Source organism: Phascolarctos cinereus, unplaced genomic scaffold, assembly GCF_003287225.1.
Source record: "Phascolarctos cinereus isolate Bilbo 61053 unplaced genomic scaffold, phaCin_HiC Scaffold_4;HRSCAF=312, whole genome shotgun sequence".
NCBI lineage: Eukaryota > Metazoa > Chordata > Mammalia > Diprotodontia > Phascolarctidae > Phascolarctos > Phascolarctos cinereus.
Window position 1 is genome coordinate 709,609,599 of NW_027555847.1, and position 18,124 is coordinate 709,627,722.

At 46.4% G+C, this 18,124-nt stretch overlaps 1 protein-coding gene across 1 annotated transcript; it reads right to left on the minus strand.

Moving 5' to 3' along the window:
* Positions 1–2,128: 2,128 nt before the first annotated feature.
* Positions 2,129–11,903, minus strand: COQ5 (coenzyme Q5, methyltransferase). Its single transcript, XM_021007971.2, has 7 exons — positions 11,671–11,903; positions 9,414–9,563; positions 7,302–7,523; positions 4,608–4,714; positions 3,933–4,021; positions 3,561–3,672; positions 2,129–3,481 (listed from the first exon to the last, which is right to left on the minus strand). Exons 1-7 carry the CDS (start codon positions 11,843–11,845, stop codon positions 3,380–3,382), a joined length of 957 nt encoding a protein of 318 aa, XP_020863630.1. The 5' UTR covers positions 11,846–11,903; the 3' UTR covers positions 2,129–3,379.
* Positions 11,904–18,124: the final 6,221 nt, after the last annotated feature.

Consider the following 18,124-nt stretch of genomic DNA (forward strand, 5'->3'; position numbering starts at 1 on the left):
CTGCTTACCTTGCCTATTTATTTTCTATTCCATACTCCGCTCTTCTCTCCTCACTCCAGAAAAAGCTCAGCTCCTCTTTTAAAAATAAACCTGTTGGAGACTCGTGTTACCTTTAAGAATCTTTTTAAATAATATCTAGTTAGAGCTGCTGAGGGACTGACTGCCATGTCCGGCCTGCTGCCTCTTTGTCTCTCTCCTCTTTAGTTTTTTTTACCCTGCGTATTTGTAATGCGTAATGGAGGAAGCCTTCAACCAAATAGGACCCCTTCGGAAGGGCAACTGCCAATCTGAGCTTGGACAGATTTTTGGGAGATAATGGATGATAGAAGGATCTGGTGTGCAAGGTTGTCCGTGGGTCGGGTGTCTGCACAACAAAACAATAAAAAATGGGTGTTAGGGGGTGGGGAGTGAAGGCTATTCCTAATTAGAGAGAGAGAGAGAGAGCCGTACAGCCCAGGCCTACCTTCTGTTGAGATGGGTTTTTGCTGGTGCAGTGTTCTGGGCACTGTGCCCAAGGGAGGGGAAGAGGACAGGGCAGGCGAGGCTGGAGCGACAAATGAACTCCTTCCAACTGGCCGTGTGGCTGCTCCTACCTCTGACGTCTGTAGAATGGGGATGAAATCAGGGCTGAGGAGCTGTGACAATGAGATCATGGGGGAAGTGCTTTGAGATTGGAAGATGGCTGTTCTGAAGATATCCAGGGAGAAGGAGGTCTTTAATAGGTTCCCTTTTAATCCACTGGCAGCATTGCGTACGCAGTATTGTTGATGGTAAGTCCTGGCAGGATTTTAAAACTTGCAGCCTGCTGTTAGCAGCTTTGCAGCTCGAGTCAAACCTCTAGCAACTGAGAACTGAGGGTTGGTCATCAGAGCCCAAGCATCTGAACGGTGGCTGGGGCTGAGTAACTAGTTTAAAAACTTCCTGCTCTCTATGCCATGAAGACCTCCAAGTCGTCTGCCCCTGTCCCTTTCCCAGCAATAAATGTGGGAGCAGACTAGGTGGCTGAGAGTGCAGGGGAAGGGGCTGGTCATCCTATTTTTTCTTCTCCAATTTGGGCATTTTTGCTCTGGTACTTGTCAGTTTAGATATATGCCGGAGAAGCTAGATTTGCAAAGGTTAAGCCCTGTCGCCAGAGCAAAGTGACGCTTCAAGTTGGGGCACTTACCAGATGGAAATGTTTCAAACGGTGGTCTGGTTGGTAGCTATTAACCCAAGTGTTCTTCCAGCACTGAACTTGGGGCCAGTGAAAAAGAACGGGGGCAGGATCAATTTCTTGTGGGAGTGTTAGGGGAGCGGTGACCCTGGGTCCCTGAAGACCAGTGCAGTTCATTCTCTGGGTTTTGTAATGGGGCTATGGACGTTCCTTGTCCAGTCTAGGCCGGGCTGGTTGCAAAGTGATGCTTTTTTTGGCCATGGTAATTTGTCTCAAAATCAGGAGACTGCTTTTGCTGCCTTGTGGATGGATCAGCGATCCTGAGAGAACCCTCATTTTCCATACGAGGAAACAAGCCCTGAGAAGCTGTGCCTTGGTTGCTCGTGGTGGGAGCTGGCAAGTTTTTTAGGCAGATATCGAACCCGGTGAGGATACCTATGCTTCCTGTCCCTGTTCTGCTACAAACTGCCCATCGAGGTTCCCTGAAGTGGATCAGCTACAGGAGTAATAGAAATGTGCAGATCTGCGTGGTCTTAGAACCAAATCCCCTTTCTCACTGAATCTCCTACAGCTTGGCTGTTAGGGAAAAGCACTTGCTTACTGAGTGAGCCAGCAAGGCCATCGCTATCTATAGGCTCAAAGAATCGAGGGGCTTCACGTCCATTCGCTCGTTGGAATGTAGAATGGCTCTGCTACCCAATCCAGCAATCCACTAGGTAGGCACGAGCTAGGTTTCTCAGCATACAGCCCAAATACCAATGAACCCCATCTCCGCAACACCCCTGCGAATTGAGATTTTGATGTGACCTTAGTCTGTTTCTTGCCAGCAAACGGGGGCAGATCACTAAAATCTATTTTTGATTCTGATGTGAGAATATATGTTCCCCTGGAGATGAGACAGGGCTGCCTGCTCTTCCCTGTCACGAACGCCCAGAGGGGTTGGAGCAGAAGACTTTTAAACAGAGTCACAGCCTATTAATATCTGATCGAGATTTAATTGCTGTTCTGTGGTCAACATGTTGGAAAGGAATCTTGACATCTTCCTTCGCTGGCGTTCCATGATACAGGTATGACAAGCTCTGGTTTTGAAATGATTATCACGGGCTGGAATTTGGTGTTGGGTGTAAGGATGGGACCAGCAACAGTGGGGTAGGTCCTGGCTAGGGTGCAGCACATCTCTATGCACTTTCAAGCATGATTACACTATTATTCACCACAAGGAAGCTGCTAAACAGGTCATACCCAGGTGACTTTCTCTAACTTTCTTAGTCAAAGAACCTCAAACTAGGAACTCAAAATGCAAAGTGCTCTTCACGGCACTGGGAGCCGCCTGTTGAAAGCTTTCAATCTGATGAAAGACAGGACAGGGGGTCAGGTTAGAGATTCTGAGGGTGTCTGGCCTACTCTCGACATTTTACAGGGGAGGAAACTGGCCCAGGGAGTATAGAAATGACTTGGCCAAGGTGTAACACTGACAACGAGTCACAGAGCTGGAATGCGAATTCTGGGCTCTTCCTACAACTCCGTGTTGCCTTGCCAGAAGTATCCAGAATTCAGTCTAACTTCTTTAAAGAAGGTAGCCCTGATGGCAAGATGAGCTGTCATATTTTCCAGGCCATTATTAATCTTGATTACCAGTATGGAGTTAGGTATCTTCACCTGGGAAAGACCTAAGCCCTCCTGGCACCTGTGAAAAGTGTAAAGGACAGCAGAGAAGTCAGACACAAGTCAACTCTTTAATCTGCCATCCAGGCTCAGACCTCACATCGCAGCCCAGGCACAGTCAGCTCACCCTTTGACTTGGGCAGATTACACAGGCCTAGGACTTAAGGAGGACCTAGGCGTGTCCTTGGGAGGAGGTTCCACCTTTCCATTCACCCATGAGGCATGAAGGTCTACTTATTTCCCTTTTGGTATGACGTGGTGGGGAGGCAGAGGCCACAAAACCTGTTTCAGTCTGAATTTCTGGGCTCATTCCCCCCTCCCCCCCACCGCACATCCAAGAAAAACGAACAGAAGGCGTTCTATGGCAAATTAACCAAATGCCACCCTGGGAAAAGGTCCCAGATAGCACCAGCTGATTGTCAGAGAAATACCGTGCCTTCTTCCCCAGCAGGCCGGGGATCACTTCAGCCCCCTGCGCCTGAGGCTGGAGCTCTGAAGGAGCAGCGCACACCCTAGTCTTTTCTACGGGACTGCCACAGGAAGAAGTGTGCTGTGCTGGAGTCACAGCTTGAAGCCTGAGTGTATTGCCACGATGCCTGATGTGAGGCTCTCATAGGTCACCTTCTGAAAGCCAGCATCTTCGATCATCTCCTTGAATTCTTCCTAAAATGCAGGAGAAAAAAATTAGAAGACCTCGAATTTGGCTCCTCTGCTTTTTAGGGGAGTGGGTGGGGTTACTCACTTGTGGGGGGAAACGTCGGATGCTCTCCACAAGGTACTGGTACGACTTCCAGTCCCCTGCAATGACTTCTCCCATGACTGGAATGACCTGGAAGCTATACAGGTCATAGAGCCTGAACAGAAAGGCAAATGGCAAAGGTTGGGCTGAGCCCCACTGACTCCCCACCTCCTCAGGAATCTTCAGGCTCTGTGTCAGTACAAATACCTGTCTGCTATGACTCTCCTGCTCTTGAAGGGCCTTGGACTGAAAAGGAGGTAGTGACTCTCCCTGTCATGCCAGGGGATGCCTGGGCCATCAGCTCCTCCCTCCACCAGCATTATCTAAGGGCCTACTATGTACTAGAACCTAGCCCAGGGAGTAGACTGTGCCTACCTGGAGATGATGGGGTTGCTCACTTGGCTAAACTCCAGACACAGAAACCGGCCTCCTGGTTTCAGGACCCGATAGGCCTCTTGAAGTGCCTAAGAGGGACAAGAAAACAAGAGAGTCCTTTTAGGGGGAGGCCTCACTCAATGCCATGAAGGTGAAGCCGAAGCCAGACAGTCCCTCCACCATGTGTCTGGAAAGAAGGAAACTACGCTCTTTCCCGTGCCACCCAGATTCTTCCAAAGGGTGACAGAGGGGAGGACAAGCAGGTGGGCTTAAAACACAATCCTGTCCCTCCAGGCTCAGAGTGACTCTAGTCTCCCACAGCTCCAAGATTCCATGAGTCTAGTCGAGGACCAGACCATCCTACGGGGCTTGGCAAAGGATTCCGTTTCTAGTTTTGGAGCGAAGATAGTGACAAATCTACTGGGATCACTTAAAAAATCACTGAGTCAGCCAAACTGACTTAGTGAAGCAACCACCTGAAGTTACAGGCTAGAATCTATAGTACAAGTCAAGAAATGAGCCCAGCTGTGGCTGTGCTTGTCGGTGTGGGACACTGAAGACGTGGGACATGACTGACCCTTCAGAGTTTGGCTGATAATCCTTCTTTCTCCCAGTCATGACTAAGTCTGCTGATCAAGTCTACCACACAGGCCCCAAGCATCCCTCCAGGCTCACCCTGTCGATGTGTGTGACATTTCGGATCCCAAAAGCAATGGTGTAAACATCGAACTTGTCATCATCAAAGGGCAGCTCCTCGGCATCGCCCACCACCCAAGCCAGGCCTGAAAGAGAACAACCGGTGAGCTGCACCCCAGCCCCAGGAGCTCCCCTCTGTCCCCAGGAAGATGATCTGTGGTCAGTGCTGCCCTTCCCCTTAAGGACTACAGTCCACCTGGAATTTGTTTTATGTGATCCACTCATGAAACAAACATTTATTAAGGGTCTGCCCAGTGAGGGCAGACCCTCAGGTCGGAAAGGACCCAGGGCCAGCTAAGGCCAGTCCACATCTGACCCAGAAGTTCCTGATGGATCCAATCATCTCCGTCTAGTTAAAGACCTCTAGAGGAAGGGAGAACCCATTTCCTAGAGGCAGCCAATTCCACTTTGGACAGCTCTGTTAGAAACGTTTTTCTTTTATTGTATCTCAATCTGCCTTTCTGCAATTCGATCCCACTGCTGATCACGAGATCACAGATCACTAGAGCGGAAATCTGGGGCCACCTGGTCTAACACCTTCATTCTATGGACGAGGAAACTGACTTGTCTGTGACTCAGCACATGATCCCACTGGCGGTAATCATCAAGGTCAGGGCAGGGCTCTTCCACCACACTACATGGTCCCTCCTCCTGTCCTCGGGGGTCAAGCAGAATCATCCAGACCCTCCTTCAGCATCATGCCCCTTCCCTCGTCTCCATGTGCCCAGAATAAACTTCACCTGGGCTCCTTTCAATGGTTGAGGTGCCACGTGACCCTCCCCCATCACTGCTGGCCCCATGGACATTTCAGGCAATGCTCTGGTTCTCCAGATGTGCTCCATGGGGCAGGCACCCTGTTTCTAGCCCCTAGTAAGGCCTCGATTAATGCAGCCCCAGATGGCACTGACTCTTCTGGACGCCCAGAGGTTAGCGCTAAGCACTAAGCAAGACACGAGGTTAGGCAGAACATGACCCTGCAGGCCCCCGGGGTCATCAGAACCTAGTAGAGGGCGAAGACACCAACACCGATAACCACAACAAACAATCTAATAAGATACATGGCCTTGCTCTGATTCCAGCTGACTCAGAAGGTCCCTAAACCTGGAGATCTCACCAGCAAACATGGGGCTTGCCCTTTACTAGGCAGCGGCTAAGCCAGATTACTGTATTTCCATCTTATGAAATATGAGTTGTGTTGGAAACTCCATTAACAACCCAGAAAACCATAGGCTCTTCCTCCAGTGCTTCTACCCCAGGAGTAAGATATACTACCATGGACACAGACATAGTTTTCTCATACCTTTTTAAAAAAAAATAATTTCTACTCCATGCTCTTATCTCATCCCCACTTTACTTGGATTGGGCTTATTTTTGGCAAGGGATGTGTGTACTATAAAAGGACAGGTGATGGGGCGAAGGAGAAAAGTGAAAGGGGAGTTATGTGCCAAGGTGGATAGAGCTCTGGACTTGGGAGTCAGGAAGTCCTGAGTTCAAATCAGACCCCACACACTTACTGGCTGTGCAAATCTGAATAAATCTCTTAACCTGCTTCTGTTTCTTGATCTGTAAAACGGGGATAATAACAGCATCTACTCAAATAAGCCAATAGTCACAAAGTACTTTGAAAACCTTAAAATGCTATAGAAATGCTAGCTACTATTAAGTAGCAAGGCCTACAATATTAAATCAATCTCTGACACTGTGATTTAGAGACCTATGACGATGTATACCACACAGAAGTCGGTTTAGAGAAGCTTAGAGTTCACGTGATCTATGTTCCCATCATTTTACATATGAGGAAATGGAGGCACAGAGAGCAGCTGTGACTTAGCCATGCTCATTCAGTGAATTCATGGGTGGCAGAGGCCAGAGCAGAAGCCCCATCTCCAGACTCCCAGCCCCATCACAGGAAAGGGACACAGGTCCATGGGATGTACCTTTCATTTCCTGAGGCTGGCCACCTTAGGAGCCAAGTCCAAAGCACAGAGCTTCACAGGGGGTCATATTCTGCTAGACTCCTCCTCTAGACACCCCAAAGCTATGTTCCAGAGATGAGATAATAGTCAGCATTTCGGCACTCTTGACACCAGGAAGGTAGAAGGGCAGGCGCCTCATTCCTCATGGAGGAACTCCACAGAGGAGGGAAACACAGTGCTTTTGTCTAAATACACTAGCAACTGTCCATCTTCTGAACGGTGTTGAAGGGTAACAAAAGAATCCTTCATCCTTGGGACTAAGTGGGCTGATACTGAGACAAGCGGGTGGCCCAGGGCTTGCAGAAGCAGTTCCTGCTGGGGGTGGTAGGAGGAGAAAGAAGGACTGACATAAACAAGGAGCAAAGGCAAATGCAGAAGGAAAGGCCCTAGGCATGGCTAATGTTTGTGTACGACGTGCCCCCCACAACAAAGGTCCAATGGGACCAGCTGGGCAATGGGGGGCACGTGCAGATGGAATTCATGTGACAAGCACCAGTAAACTGGGTCATCAGGGTGGCTTGGAATTGGAACCAGACCCTTCTCTGGCTTCACAGAGCCAGGTCACCCTTTCACCTATAACTCCTCCCTGTGGGGACTCCCCCATGAGTCTAAAATTCAACACATTCCAATCCTTTGATGATATTCCCAGAGTTTTCCCTCCCCAGAATTCCCTTCACCTACTTCTGGCAGGACCCACCTCTTTTGTGGCCTAATGTCTGTGCCTTCTTCTTTCCAACCTTGAGCATTTCCTTGTTAATGTCACAGATGACCACATGGGATTCCCCTAAGGGACTCCGGCTGTTCTGGTACCACTTGCCAATCTCTTCCCAGGATAAATTTTGGTGGGATTTCAGCTCCCTCTGCTGCTGCCTCTGGTTCTGAGCTTTGATGTAATTAAGGAATCGGAAGGCAATGTCTCCTGTGTAACCAAACAAAAGGAGGGGTGAATCAGAGCGCTCTCTGAACATGGGATGGACCATTCAAAAGTCTGTGGGAGCTCAAGGCCCTCTCCGCACCAAACTAATTTCTTAATCTATATGACTTTCTACAGATCTGAGATAAACTTATTTGTTGCCAGTTAATAGCATTTTAAAAAGCTGTTAGTAAATGGACTAGCATATTTAGTCCCAAACTCCTGGGATGAACTATTTGTAGAAAATACTGGGATGAAACAAGGCCATAATAGGTACAATGTTTGAATCCCTGCTTAGACACTTAAAAGCTGTGTGATTGTGAGCAACCTCTCTCAGCCCTAGACATCTCTTCTGCAAAAGTGATAATGGTATCTTTGGCATGCACCACCCCGGGCTGTAGTAAGGATCTCAAGAGATAAGGTAAATAAGGCATTTTGTACAGTGGCTTTTTCAGACCAGACTGCTGGCATTCTGGCCATTATCAGGATCCCCCTCCCACCAGAACACTGGACTCTGCCCCTGAAACCACCATGGCTTTGATAGGCGAGCACAGCCTGGCCCCTCGGACATGCTGAGTAAACACATTTGATCACTTATCCATTCCTATCATCCAGGATGAGGAGAATGAAGCCAGTGATAGCTTTTAAAGATTTACCAAGTACCTATTTTCCTCACAGCCACCTTCTAGTCCCAGCTCTCAGGTACAAGTATCCTTATTTTTCAAAACACTGCATTATGTGATGGATACAAAGGAATTTTAGGATAGCTGGTTATATCAGAAAAGGCAACCAGGAAAGGAAATGTAATATAATAACAATAATGCTTTACTATTTTTTTCCTTCTGTTTTTGTTTTGTTTCCTCTTTCTGGTGGTTCCTCCTATTGGTTCTAATTCTTCCTTATAAACATGACTAATGTGAAAATGCTTTATACAGAGTCTTACACATAACAAACACTTAGTAAACATCTGCTGAGTTGTACTGACAGCTTAAAAGAGCTGTGACTTCAGTGGTGCGGATTACAGAATCTGAAATAAGTAAAGGCACCCCCATTATCTCAAGTGTGGCAATTATCAATTGAAAAAAACAAAGTCAGATCTGGTGGTCAACCAGTGATAAGCCTGGAGGAGCTTAGCCAGATTTATCTTGACACGCCTTATGTCAATCACTGGGTCTATACTAGGAGCCTTTCTGACTAGGTAAGGTGGGCCAGGGTCATGCTTTTCAAGTTGTCACGCCCTCTGAGAAGCCAAGCCACCTCCAGGCCACAAGGGGGTGGCTGGTATGGGTGAGGAGGATGAAGAATATCATGACGATGATATACACACTGCCTATCTACAGAGAGTGCCTAATGGCTTACCAAAGTATCCCCTGAAATCAATGCCCAGAGACTCACCCAACGCCGCCTAGCTAGAAGGCCTGGCTCCAAATATGCCTCTTTCTACTATATTACAATGGCCAATAAGGGTGAAGAAACAATAAAAAATAAAACAAGTTATGTTAAAAAATGAAACAGAAGAATAATAACTTAGTTTGAAAGCTTTTGTGGGAATAAAAACGACTGTTTTGTTTTATAATTCTGTCACCACTAACACCGCTCCGAGCACACAGCAGACTCCTCCATTTTGGTCCACACCACTCAACTCAACACCTACAAAAGGAAGGCTTTGTAGTTTAGGTTAGAGGCACCAAAATGAAGGTGCTTAAAGTCCCTGCCCTTAAAAAGCTTCTGTCTGAAGGGAAAGAATAATTAATAGCTTATCCCATTTCTATGGGGCATTCCTATTGAACAGACTTTCTATTTCCAGCTCTGGCCTAATAGTAGATGAATGAGGCTACTCCAAGAGGGACCCACTTATCTGAACAAGATAAGTCACGGTACAAAATCAGGTAGTACCTGTGCCTCCAGCCACATCAAGGAGCTTGGTCCCAGAAAAAGGGTGCATCTTCTGTAGCAACAAATCCTTCCAAACCCGGTGAAGCCCCAGACTCATTGAGTCGTTCATCACGTCGTACTTTTCGGCCACACTTTCAAACACCTGGTAAACTAAAGTGGGTTAAAAAACAGCCCATCACAAGTGTGTTACTGAGAGGCAATTAATTGAGAAGTTTTTTTTCATGAAAAAGACTTAGATAAGACCATTTGTGTCTGGACACTTGTCAGTCTGGTACCCCCAGGCAGTCCCTTCATATATCTGCTCTCCAGCTCACCTCACTGCCAACAGCCTGACCAAGAATGTTCTTTTGGATCAGACCTGAAATTTCAGGGATTCCCGAGAAGAAAACTTCTCAACCAACGCAAATCAGCAACAAGGTCTTAAAAGAACTTTCAACTCTTTCCTCAAATGCTACTGCTTTCACCAAAGGTCCTCCCCGACAGCGCGCTTCTCCTTCCTCTAAACAAAGCACTTCATACCACTCTTACTGTGGTCAAAGGCAGTCACAGAATCTGAGAGATGGAAGGAGCCTTGGCACTCATCCTGTCTGACCCGCACCTAGTACAAGACACCTGACAAGTGGTCATCCGGCATTTGCTTGGAGACCTCTAATGAAGAAGCCATGACGCTCCATGCCAGCTCATTCCCAATCATTAGGAAGTTGTTCCAGCCATCCAGCCTAAATTTTCCTCTTTTAACTGTCTCCCCACCCCCCATTTCTTCCAGTTCTGTTCTCTGAGGTCAAGCAAAATAAGACTAATCTCTCTTCTACATGATAACCATCTCCTTTATTACTCCGTAAGTTTCAGGGGGCCGGGGACTATTCTCTGTCCTTTCTCTCCTTTAAGCCCAAACACAGTAGGAACATAATAAACAGTCTTGAAAGAATGGCCCTAAGGCCTCTAGGTCCTCAAATGCAGCCCTTTGACTGAATCCAAACTTCACAGAACAAATCCCCTTAATAAAGGAACTGTTCTGTAAAACGGACTGGAGGACCTAGAAGACCAAATGTAGCCACAGGTTCCCCACCCCTGCTCTAGGCCAAGTCTATTTTTTTATTTTGCTGCACTTTTAAAACACAAAACTTAAAAAGCCTAGATGCAAGGAATCAGACCCAGTGGGACAATTTTTACCTGCTTTTCATTAGCGGGCATTTTTTGTTTAGTTTCTTTAAGTCTATGATTGCTTGGCCTGCCCCACTCCACTCCTGACAGTCACTATCTAGATCTCTAGATACCACCTCAGGCCCTTTATCCAATCAAATAAGTAAATGAGATATCTGTAAAGCACTTTGCAAATCTTAAAGCATCATATAAATGCTATTATTACTATTATTCAGTTCCTCAGACTCCAGACTTCATCCCCTTAAACCCTTCACACAGCCTCTATCCCTTACCTGACCTCATTCAGACCCTTTTCTAGCCCCTCATGCTGCTTGGACACTCCCAGTGTCTCAGACTTCTCAATCCTGTCATCCCAAACCCTCATAACCTCAGACTCCTAATCCCTAGATCTCTCCCCCCATTCCCTTCAGACCCCTCATTCCTTACATTCTTTCTTTCTTTCTTTCTTTTTTTCCCCCTTTTTAGGCAATTGGGGTTAAGTGACTTGCCCAGGGTCACACAGCTAGTAAGAGTCAAGTGTTTGGTCTGAGGCTGGATTTGAATTCAGGTCCTTCTGATTTCAGGGCCGGTGCTCTATCCACTGTACCACCTAGCTGCCCCCATTCCTTACATTCTTGGCCCCTCACTTCAAACTCCTCTCCACTTCCCAGACCCTCAATGAGGGGAACTCATATTCCCAGGGCTTAGGTTCTTCATGCCTTTCACCCATAACTCCCCCCTCCTCCTCCCATCAGCCCCCTTCCCTATTCCTCTGGCCCCCTCCCCTCCAATCCACTAGGACCCTACCCATTCAAATGGGTTACTTATAAGGTGTTCAGCACAATGCCTAGCACACAGTAGGTCTCATACTTAAGGCTTAAGCCTTCTTTCTTGTTTCCTTCCCTGTCCCCAGCCCTTCAGCTCCCACAGACCCTCTCCCATCAGGCTTTTCCCCTTCCCCTTCAAGCCCCTCCCCATTCCTTGATCCTCCCCCTCTCCCATCCTCAAACTGTACTCTCGCCTTTGGGCCCCGTCCCTCGCTTGACGCAGACTCCGCCTCTCCCCCTTGGGCCCCGCCCCCCCACCCTTAGTCCCCGCCCCTTCCCTTCTTCACCTTTGCCCCCCTTCTCTTCCTCCGACACCGTTTCAAACCCAAAATGCGTGTGCGCCCCTGGCTTCTCGGTGGACATCGGCCGGGCCCAGCCCCAAGGCGGCCGCAGAGACAGCAGGGCCCGACTCCAGCCCCGGCCGCTCAGCTGCCACAGCGCCCGGCTCCTGCGCGCCGCCATGACGACCCAAGCACCAACACACTAGGCGGCACGGGGACGTTCGGACGCGTGACGTCATAGACAGTCCTGGCCAATCACCACGGGCTCCGGAGCCACCTCCCTGGAAATCAAGAGCCTGGGAAACAGGAAGCCTGGGGGCGGAGCTTAGAGGTGATGCTTCTGCCGCTCTTGTACGCTCTGAGAGTGTGGTCCTTCCAGAGGTTTGCACATCTGGATGGAGCTCTCGTCTGCCCTCTGCAGGGATGAGGCGGGTGCTGCCCATCCCATGGGGAGGCAGCGGTGAAAGCGCTTTGCAAATCCTACGCAGCATAGAAAAGCCGGCTTCCTAGGCTGATTGTTGCTTTATTCCTATCCTTATTACTCACCTCATCTTTTATTGGATTGAATTCAGATAGAAGTTGGTATCCTGGGACAAGACATAATACTATATTGTTCTTCTGTTCAATGTTGAGAGGTGACAGAGTGCTGGACCTCGAGTCAGGAAGACCTGATTTCAAATGCTGCCTCAGACAATTGCTGACTGTGTGACCCAGGGCAAGTCATTTAACTTGCCTGCCTCAGTTTCCCTACCTGTAAAATGGAGATAATAAAATGGTAACAACAACAACAATAATAACACCTCCCAGGGTAGTTGTGAAGGATAAATTTATATACTATTTGTGAAATGCACTTTGCAAACCTTAAAGCCTTCTACAAATGCTAGCATTGTTATTAATATTCTATGGACTGTTACATAGATGGATGGAATAACTGATTTTTTGTAACTGAATAAAAGTTGGGGTGCAAGTTTGTCTTCTTTAGGTCCACTGAAAGCATCTTCTATTGTTTTTACTGGTTTTTTTATATTTTGAAAGCTTTTCCACTTTATTTGGAGTTTACGAACGTTTGGGATGACAATAAGCATCTCTTTTTAAAAGCTGTCCTTAGATTTTGTATGTGTCATAAAGAGACGGCCTCATGATGCTGTGCTTTCAGTGGATTCTTTGTTGAATTCCCAAGCATATTTGGGGGCAGGGTTTGAATTTGTTGTCTTGTGATTTGACATGTTGGTGAGCTGCCTGTGTATATTCTGACCACTTGATAGTTTCTTCCCAGGTATTTTCTTGGTGTCATATTTTTGTAACTTGAAGAGATATGTTGCATGAAGAGAAATGTTCTACCATTTCCTTGAAAAATCAGTATCAAGCGATCTGGACTTCGTTAGGATGACCCTTCTGCAATTTCTGGGAGTAATGACCTGGTTTTATATGGCTATTGTTGTTGTTATTATTATTGATGGTCTTTCTATATATAGCCTATTTTTAGTGATATCTTGTTCACATCATCTTAGCATTGGAAAGGACCTCGAAGGCCATGTAGTCCAACATATACCTGCCCAAGAATTCCCATGACAATAGTCAGCCCATCAATAAGCATTTATTAAACTCCTGTATGCTAAATTCTAGCCATACATATAAAGGCATAAAACTGGTCCCTGCTCTCAAGGAGCTCACATTTTAATGTAGGAAGACAACATGCGAACAACTATGAACAGGTTACAGACAGGATATATTGGAGATAATCAGCAGAGATAAAGAGCATACTGACAAGGGGTCATTTAGCTTTTGCTGAAGTCTTCCAAGGAGGGGGAATTTACTATTGCCTGTGACATCACATTTCACTGTTGGATAGCTCTAAGAGGAAGTTTTTCTTTTCATATAGGAAATTTTCTGCTGGATTTGGCTTTGCTTCACAACCCACAATTTCAGTGGATTTGCCTTGTTACCTCCCAATGTATGCTTCCCCACAAATCTGCTGATTTGCATACCTCTGGGGAGGCTGATAAGTGGCATAGTAAATAGAGCACCTGCCTGGAGTCAGGAGGACCTGAGTTTCAAATCTGGTCTCAGATATTTCCTAGCTGGGTGGCCTTGGGCAAGTCACTTCACCCTGTTTGCCTCAGTTTCCTCATGTGTAGAATGAGCTAGAGAAGGAAATGGTACACCACTAGCTGTGTGGCCCTGGGCAAGTCACTTCACCCTGTTTGCCTTAGTTTCCTCATCGGTAAAATGAGCTGGAGAAGAAAATGGCAAACCACTGCAATATCTTTGCCAAGAAAAACTCCAGAGTTGGGTGCTACTGAACACTGGGAGGCTGACTGGTATTGGTGATTCCTTTAGGGTGTTCTACAGTTATTAATTCTCATCACAGCATTTCTCCTACCAGCTCATTTTATCCTCATTATACCTTTCAGAAACAGATAGGGTTTTGGGGTAGCTAGGTGGTACAGTGGATAGAGCACCGGCCCTGAATTCAGGAGGACCCGAGTTCAAATCTGGTCTCAGACACATAACACTTAGCTGTGTGACCCTGGGCAACTCACTTAACTCCATAGTGTAGCCAAAAAGAAAAAAAAAAGAAATGGATAGGTTGTTTGTTTGTTTGTTTTTGCTATGAGTTTGTCCAAAGGGAAATCGAGGTTTAGTGACTAGAGCTTAGTACAATGCCTGGAACACAGTAGGTGCTTAATAAATGCTTGTTGGCTATAGCTAAGATCAGATCATTGTCACAGTATCCTTACCCCATCCATGAGGCCAGTCATTGGATTTAGAGCTGGAAGAACTTTAGATTATCCTTTTCAACCCCTTCATTTTATTTTTCACATAGCTGAAGCCCGGAGAGGGGACGTGATTTGGCTAAAATCATCCCGGTAGTGCGTGTAGAGGTAAGTATTGAACTAAGGTTTTCCTACTGCAAATTCACTGCCTCCCACTCTTCCTTCTGAAGGTGGCACAGTGGATAGGATGCTAGATCTGAAGTCAGGAAGACCTGTGAGCTGGACCCTGGGTAAGTCACTTAACCTCTGCCTGCCTCAGTCTCCTCATCTGTAAAAGGGGGAATCATAATAATATCCTTGTTTCTTGTGAGAATAAAATGAGATGATATTTGTTAAGCTCTTTGCAAGATTTAAAGAACTGTGTAAGTGCTGTTGTTATTTCCCCAATCAGTCTTTCCCCAATCAGAATGTTTTCTGCTTCCAAAAAAAAAAAAAAGTCTGGACAACAATACTCCTTGAACAGAGTGGTTACAAGTGTCCCACCTCCTTTATGAGGTTTCCTGGGTGGGCAGGGGCTGGATGTGTGGTGTGCCAAGCACTAGCCGCGTGGTTTTCCATTTACAAGTTCGAACCAGCCAGCACATATCCTCCCACGCCCATTTCCTGCTGCCACAAGCTTGCATCTTCAGCTCCACTTGGCTCTGTATAGGCGTTTTCCTCACCCCCATCCTTTTCACATTCTGTGTTTATGGAAGGGAGGGTGCAGACCATCTTGAGCGAAAGGAGGAAGGGGGTGGCGAGTTTTGTCTACTTTTCCATGTGTTTCCTTTCTGAGTCTTGTTTTTGATATATGTATGTTGTAAATGTTTCTCAGAGTTCTTAGAGAAAGCGCACAAGACCCCAAGAGCTTATTGTGAAATGGAAAAAAAAACTTCTGGAAGACAGATACAATCTGTCTTGATTTGCAGAGACGAGAAACGAGGCAAAAGAAAAACCAGCTGTAACTAGCACTTTTTGCAGCTGGGGAGAGCGGCTGGAGGCAGCATCAGCTGTGGAGGTGTGCCCTCCTCAGGGGCGGGACGCAGGATTAACTCCGGGATGAGGCAGCCACTGCTCCTGCCATCCCTGGGGTGGGGGAGGATGGTCCTGTAGGTATCTTGTAAATTGCTTCCTGTGCTGAGCCTGCTGGCACATCCCTGCAATGCCTGCTACTGCGAAGACTGAGGCTGCTGGGTATCTTGAGCTGCAGTGGGTGGCCACTGAGAGTCTGCACCAAGCTCAACGTGAATGTGATGAAAGCCGGGAAGGAGAGGGCCACAAGGGTGCCTAAGGAGGGGGGAACCAGCCTAGATCGGAAGTGGAATGGGACTCATGAGTGAAGTTCCTGCACTTCCAGCCTGGGCAAGATCAAGAAACCTGGCTATTCATAGCTAGATGGAGCGATAGGCAGAGATGGATAGATAGCCAACCCAAGGCAAACAAAGGTCTTGTCTGGGGCAGCTAGGTGGTGTAGTGGATAGAACACCAGCCCTGGCTTCAGGAGGACCAGAGTTCAAATTCGACCTCAGACACATAACACTTACTAACTGTGTCACCCTGGGCAAGTCGCTTAACCCCACTGCCTAGCCAAAAAAAAAAAATAGTTCTCATCCTCTTGCTCTGGTTATGGGACTGACACCTTCCAAGTCATTTTGGAAATGATTTGGGAGAGAATCATTTAACTAAATCAAGTTGAATTGTTTTGGGGGAAGGTGCGGTGGGAGATGAGGAGAGAAGGAAGAAGTCTGATTCTTCTTTTTCAATTGTCTGTTAAAAGAAAGAGAAACCAGCCAGGGTGCCCTAATCGTCGAATCTAATCATAGATCTAGAGTTTGAAGAGCCTTTACAAAAACAAAACAATTCCTGCTCCCAAGTCACTTACTTTTAATGGAAGAGACAATAGGTACAGTACACAGTTAATGCACTTGCATGCACACATACATGTATATCCAAACAAATTAGTTAAATACAAGGTAGTTTTTGGAGGGGACTGATAGCTGGGGGTGGTCAGGCAATCAGCCCCTTTATTTTACTTGAGATTTATTTAGATTTTTAGATCTTTAGGTTTTTACTTTAGATTTGTTTTATTTTAGGGGATGATACTGAGTCCCCAGACAGGTGAAGAGTCTGGTCCAGGGTCACAGAGGTGTGTGAGAGGTAAGATTAGAACTCGAGTCTTCCTGGCTGTATTAGGTCCAAAACTTCAGTCATAAAGCCTCGTTGCCTCTTAGACATAATAGAGGAACAATTCAAAACAGAAAGGCAGAGACACCTAGACCTTGGGCCTCTTGGCTGTATCTTTTGAGGGTGGAATAAGTTTCCAGAGGACTCAGGATGCAGCTATGGGCTTCTTTCATTGTCCTTTATAGATGGAACTGGATAAAATGGAAGTGGCCAAGCAGAATAAGCCCCTGCCATTCCTACTGAGCTGAAGAGGTTTTGTAGTTCCTGGCAGTAGACTGTGTTTATCAATCAATAATCAATAAACATTTATTAAGCACCTACAGTGTGTCAGGCACTGTGCTAAGCATGTTTGTTGAATGAGGACAAGCCTCTGCTAAATCTGGGGAACCTTATCACTGTAAGGTTGGCTACAAGATTTCTTTTTTTTGGGGGTGGAAGGGGGAGGAAATCAGGTTAGATGACTTGTCCAGGGTCACACAGCTAATAAATGTTTGTGATTAGATTTGAACTCAGGTCCTCCTAACTCTAGAGCTGGTACTCTATCACCTAGCTACCCTTAAGATGGGTTCTTTATTCGGCCACATCAGTTTAATGAATACTATTTACTAAGTAAGGCATTGAAGAAGTGCCCACATTGATGGTGAAATCACTCATTCTCCTTAGGTCTAAATTCCTTCATTTTAAAAATGAAGGGGACTTGGACCAGATTCCCCCAAGCACCCCAGAGGGGGGGTCTTCCAGCTCTAGAGCTAAGATCTTGGGATGAAATCTAGGCTCCTTGAAATACTGAAGTGCAGATCAGTGGAAGCCCTGACTTCATGGTTAAGCTTTCATTCATTAGCATCATTTGCCTTAAAAAGTTGGTGTACAGGGGGCAGCCAGGTGGCGCAGTGGATAAAGCACTGGCCCTGAAGTCAGGAAGACCTGAGTTCAAATTTGACCTCAAACACTTGACACTTACTAGCTGTGTGACTCTGGTTAAGTCACTTAACCCTAATTGCCCCAAAATAAATAAGTAAATAAATGAATGTATGAATAAATAAATAAAAAGTTGGTATACAGGAGAAGGATTCAGCTCAACAGGTCAATGAACATTTATTGTTGAATTCAGCTGATCATTTCTGAATTCAGATGGCATAATGCCTTTGTTAATGCCTCTTGTCTCTAATGTATCACAAGCTCCAGAGATCAGTTAGGTATATTGGACAAGAAGCTAGGTGGCACTGTAGTGGAGAGTAGACACTCAACTAGCATGTGACCCTGGGCAAGTCATGTAGCCTCTGTCTGCCTCAGTTTTCTCATATGTAAAATGGGAATAATAATAATAATAATACTTACCTCCCAGGTTTGTTGTAAGGATCAAATGAAATATCTGTAGAGAGCTTTTTTAGCCTTAAACTGTTATGCAAAGGCTATCAGTGAGAGAGTCATTCTTTTCCTCTTCCTTTGTAGCAATCCCACTGTCTGGTGGTTTTGAATGGACTTGCTAATGTCTTCCAATGAATGGGGAGAAGTTGGTC

Excerpts from the sequence above, each read along its gene's own strand:
- COQ5 (XM_021007971.2), bottom strand. The coding sequence starts at position 11,845 with ATGGCGGCGCGCAGGAGCCGGGCGCTGTGGCAGCTGAGCGGCCGGGGC. Across the intron at positions 7,524-9,413 it reads TGATGTGGCTGGAGGCACAG|GAGACATTGCCTTCCGATTC; the intron begins GTACTACCTGAT and ends TTGGTTACACAG. Across the intron at positions 4,022-4,607 it reads ATGTCACACACATCGACAGG|GCACTTCAAGAGGCCTATCG; the intron begins GTGAGCCTGGAG and ends TGTCCCTCTTAG.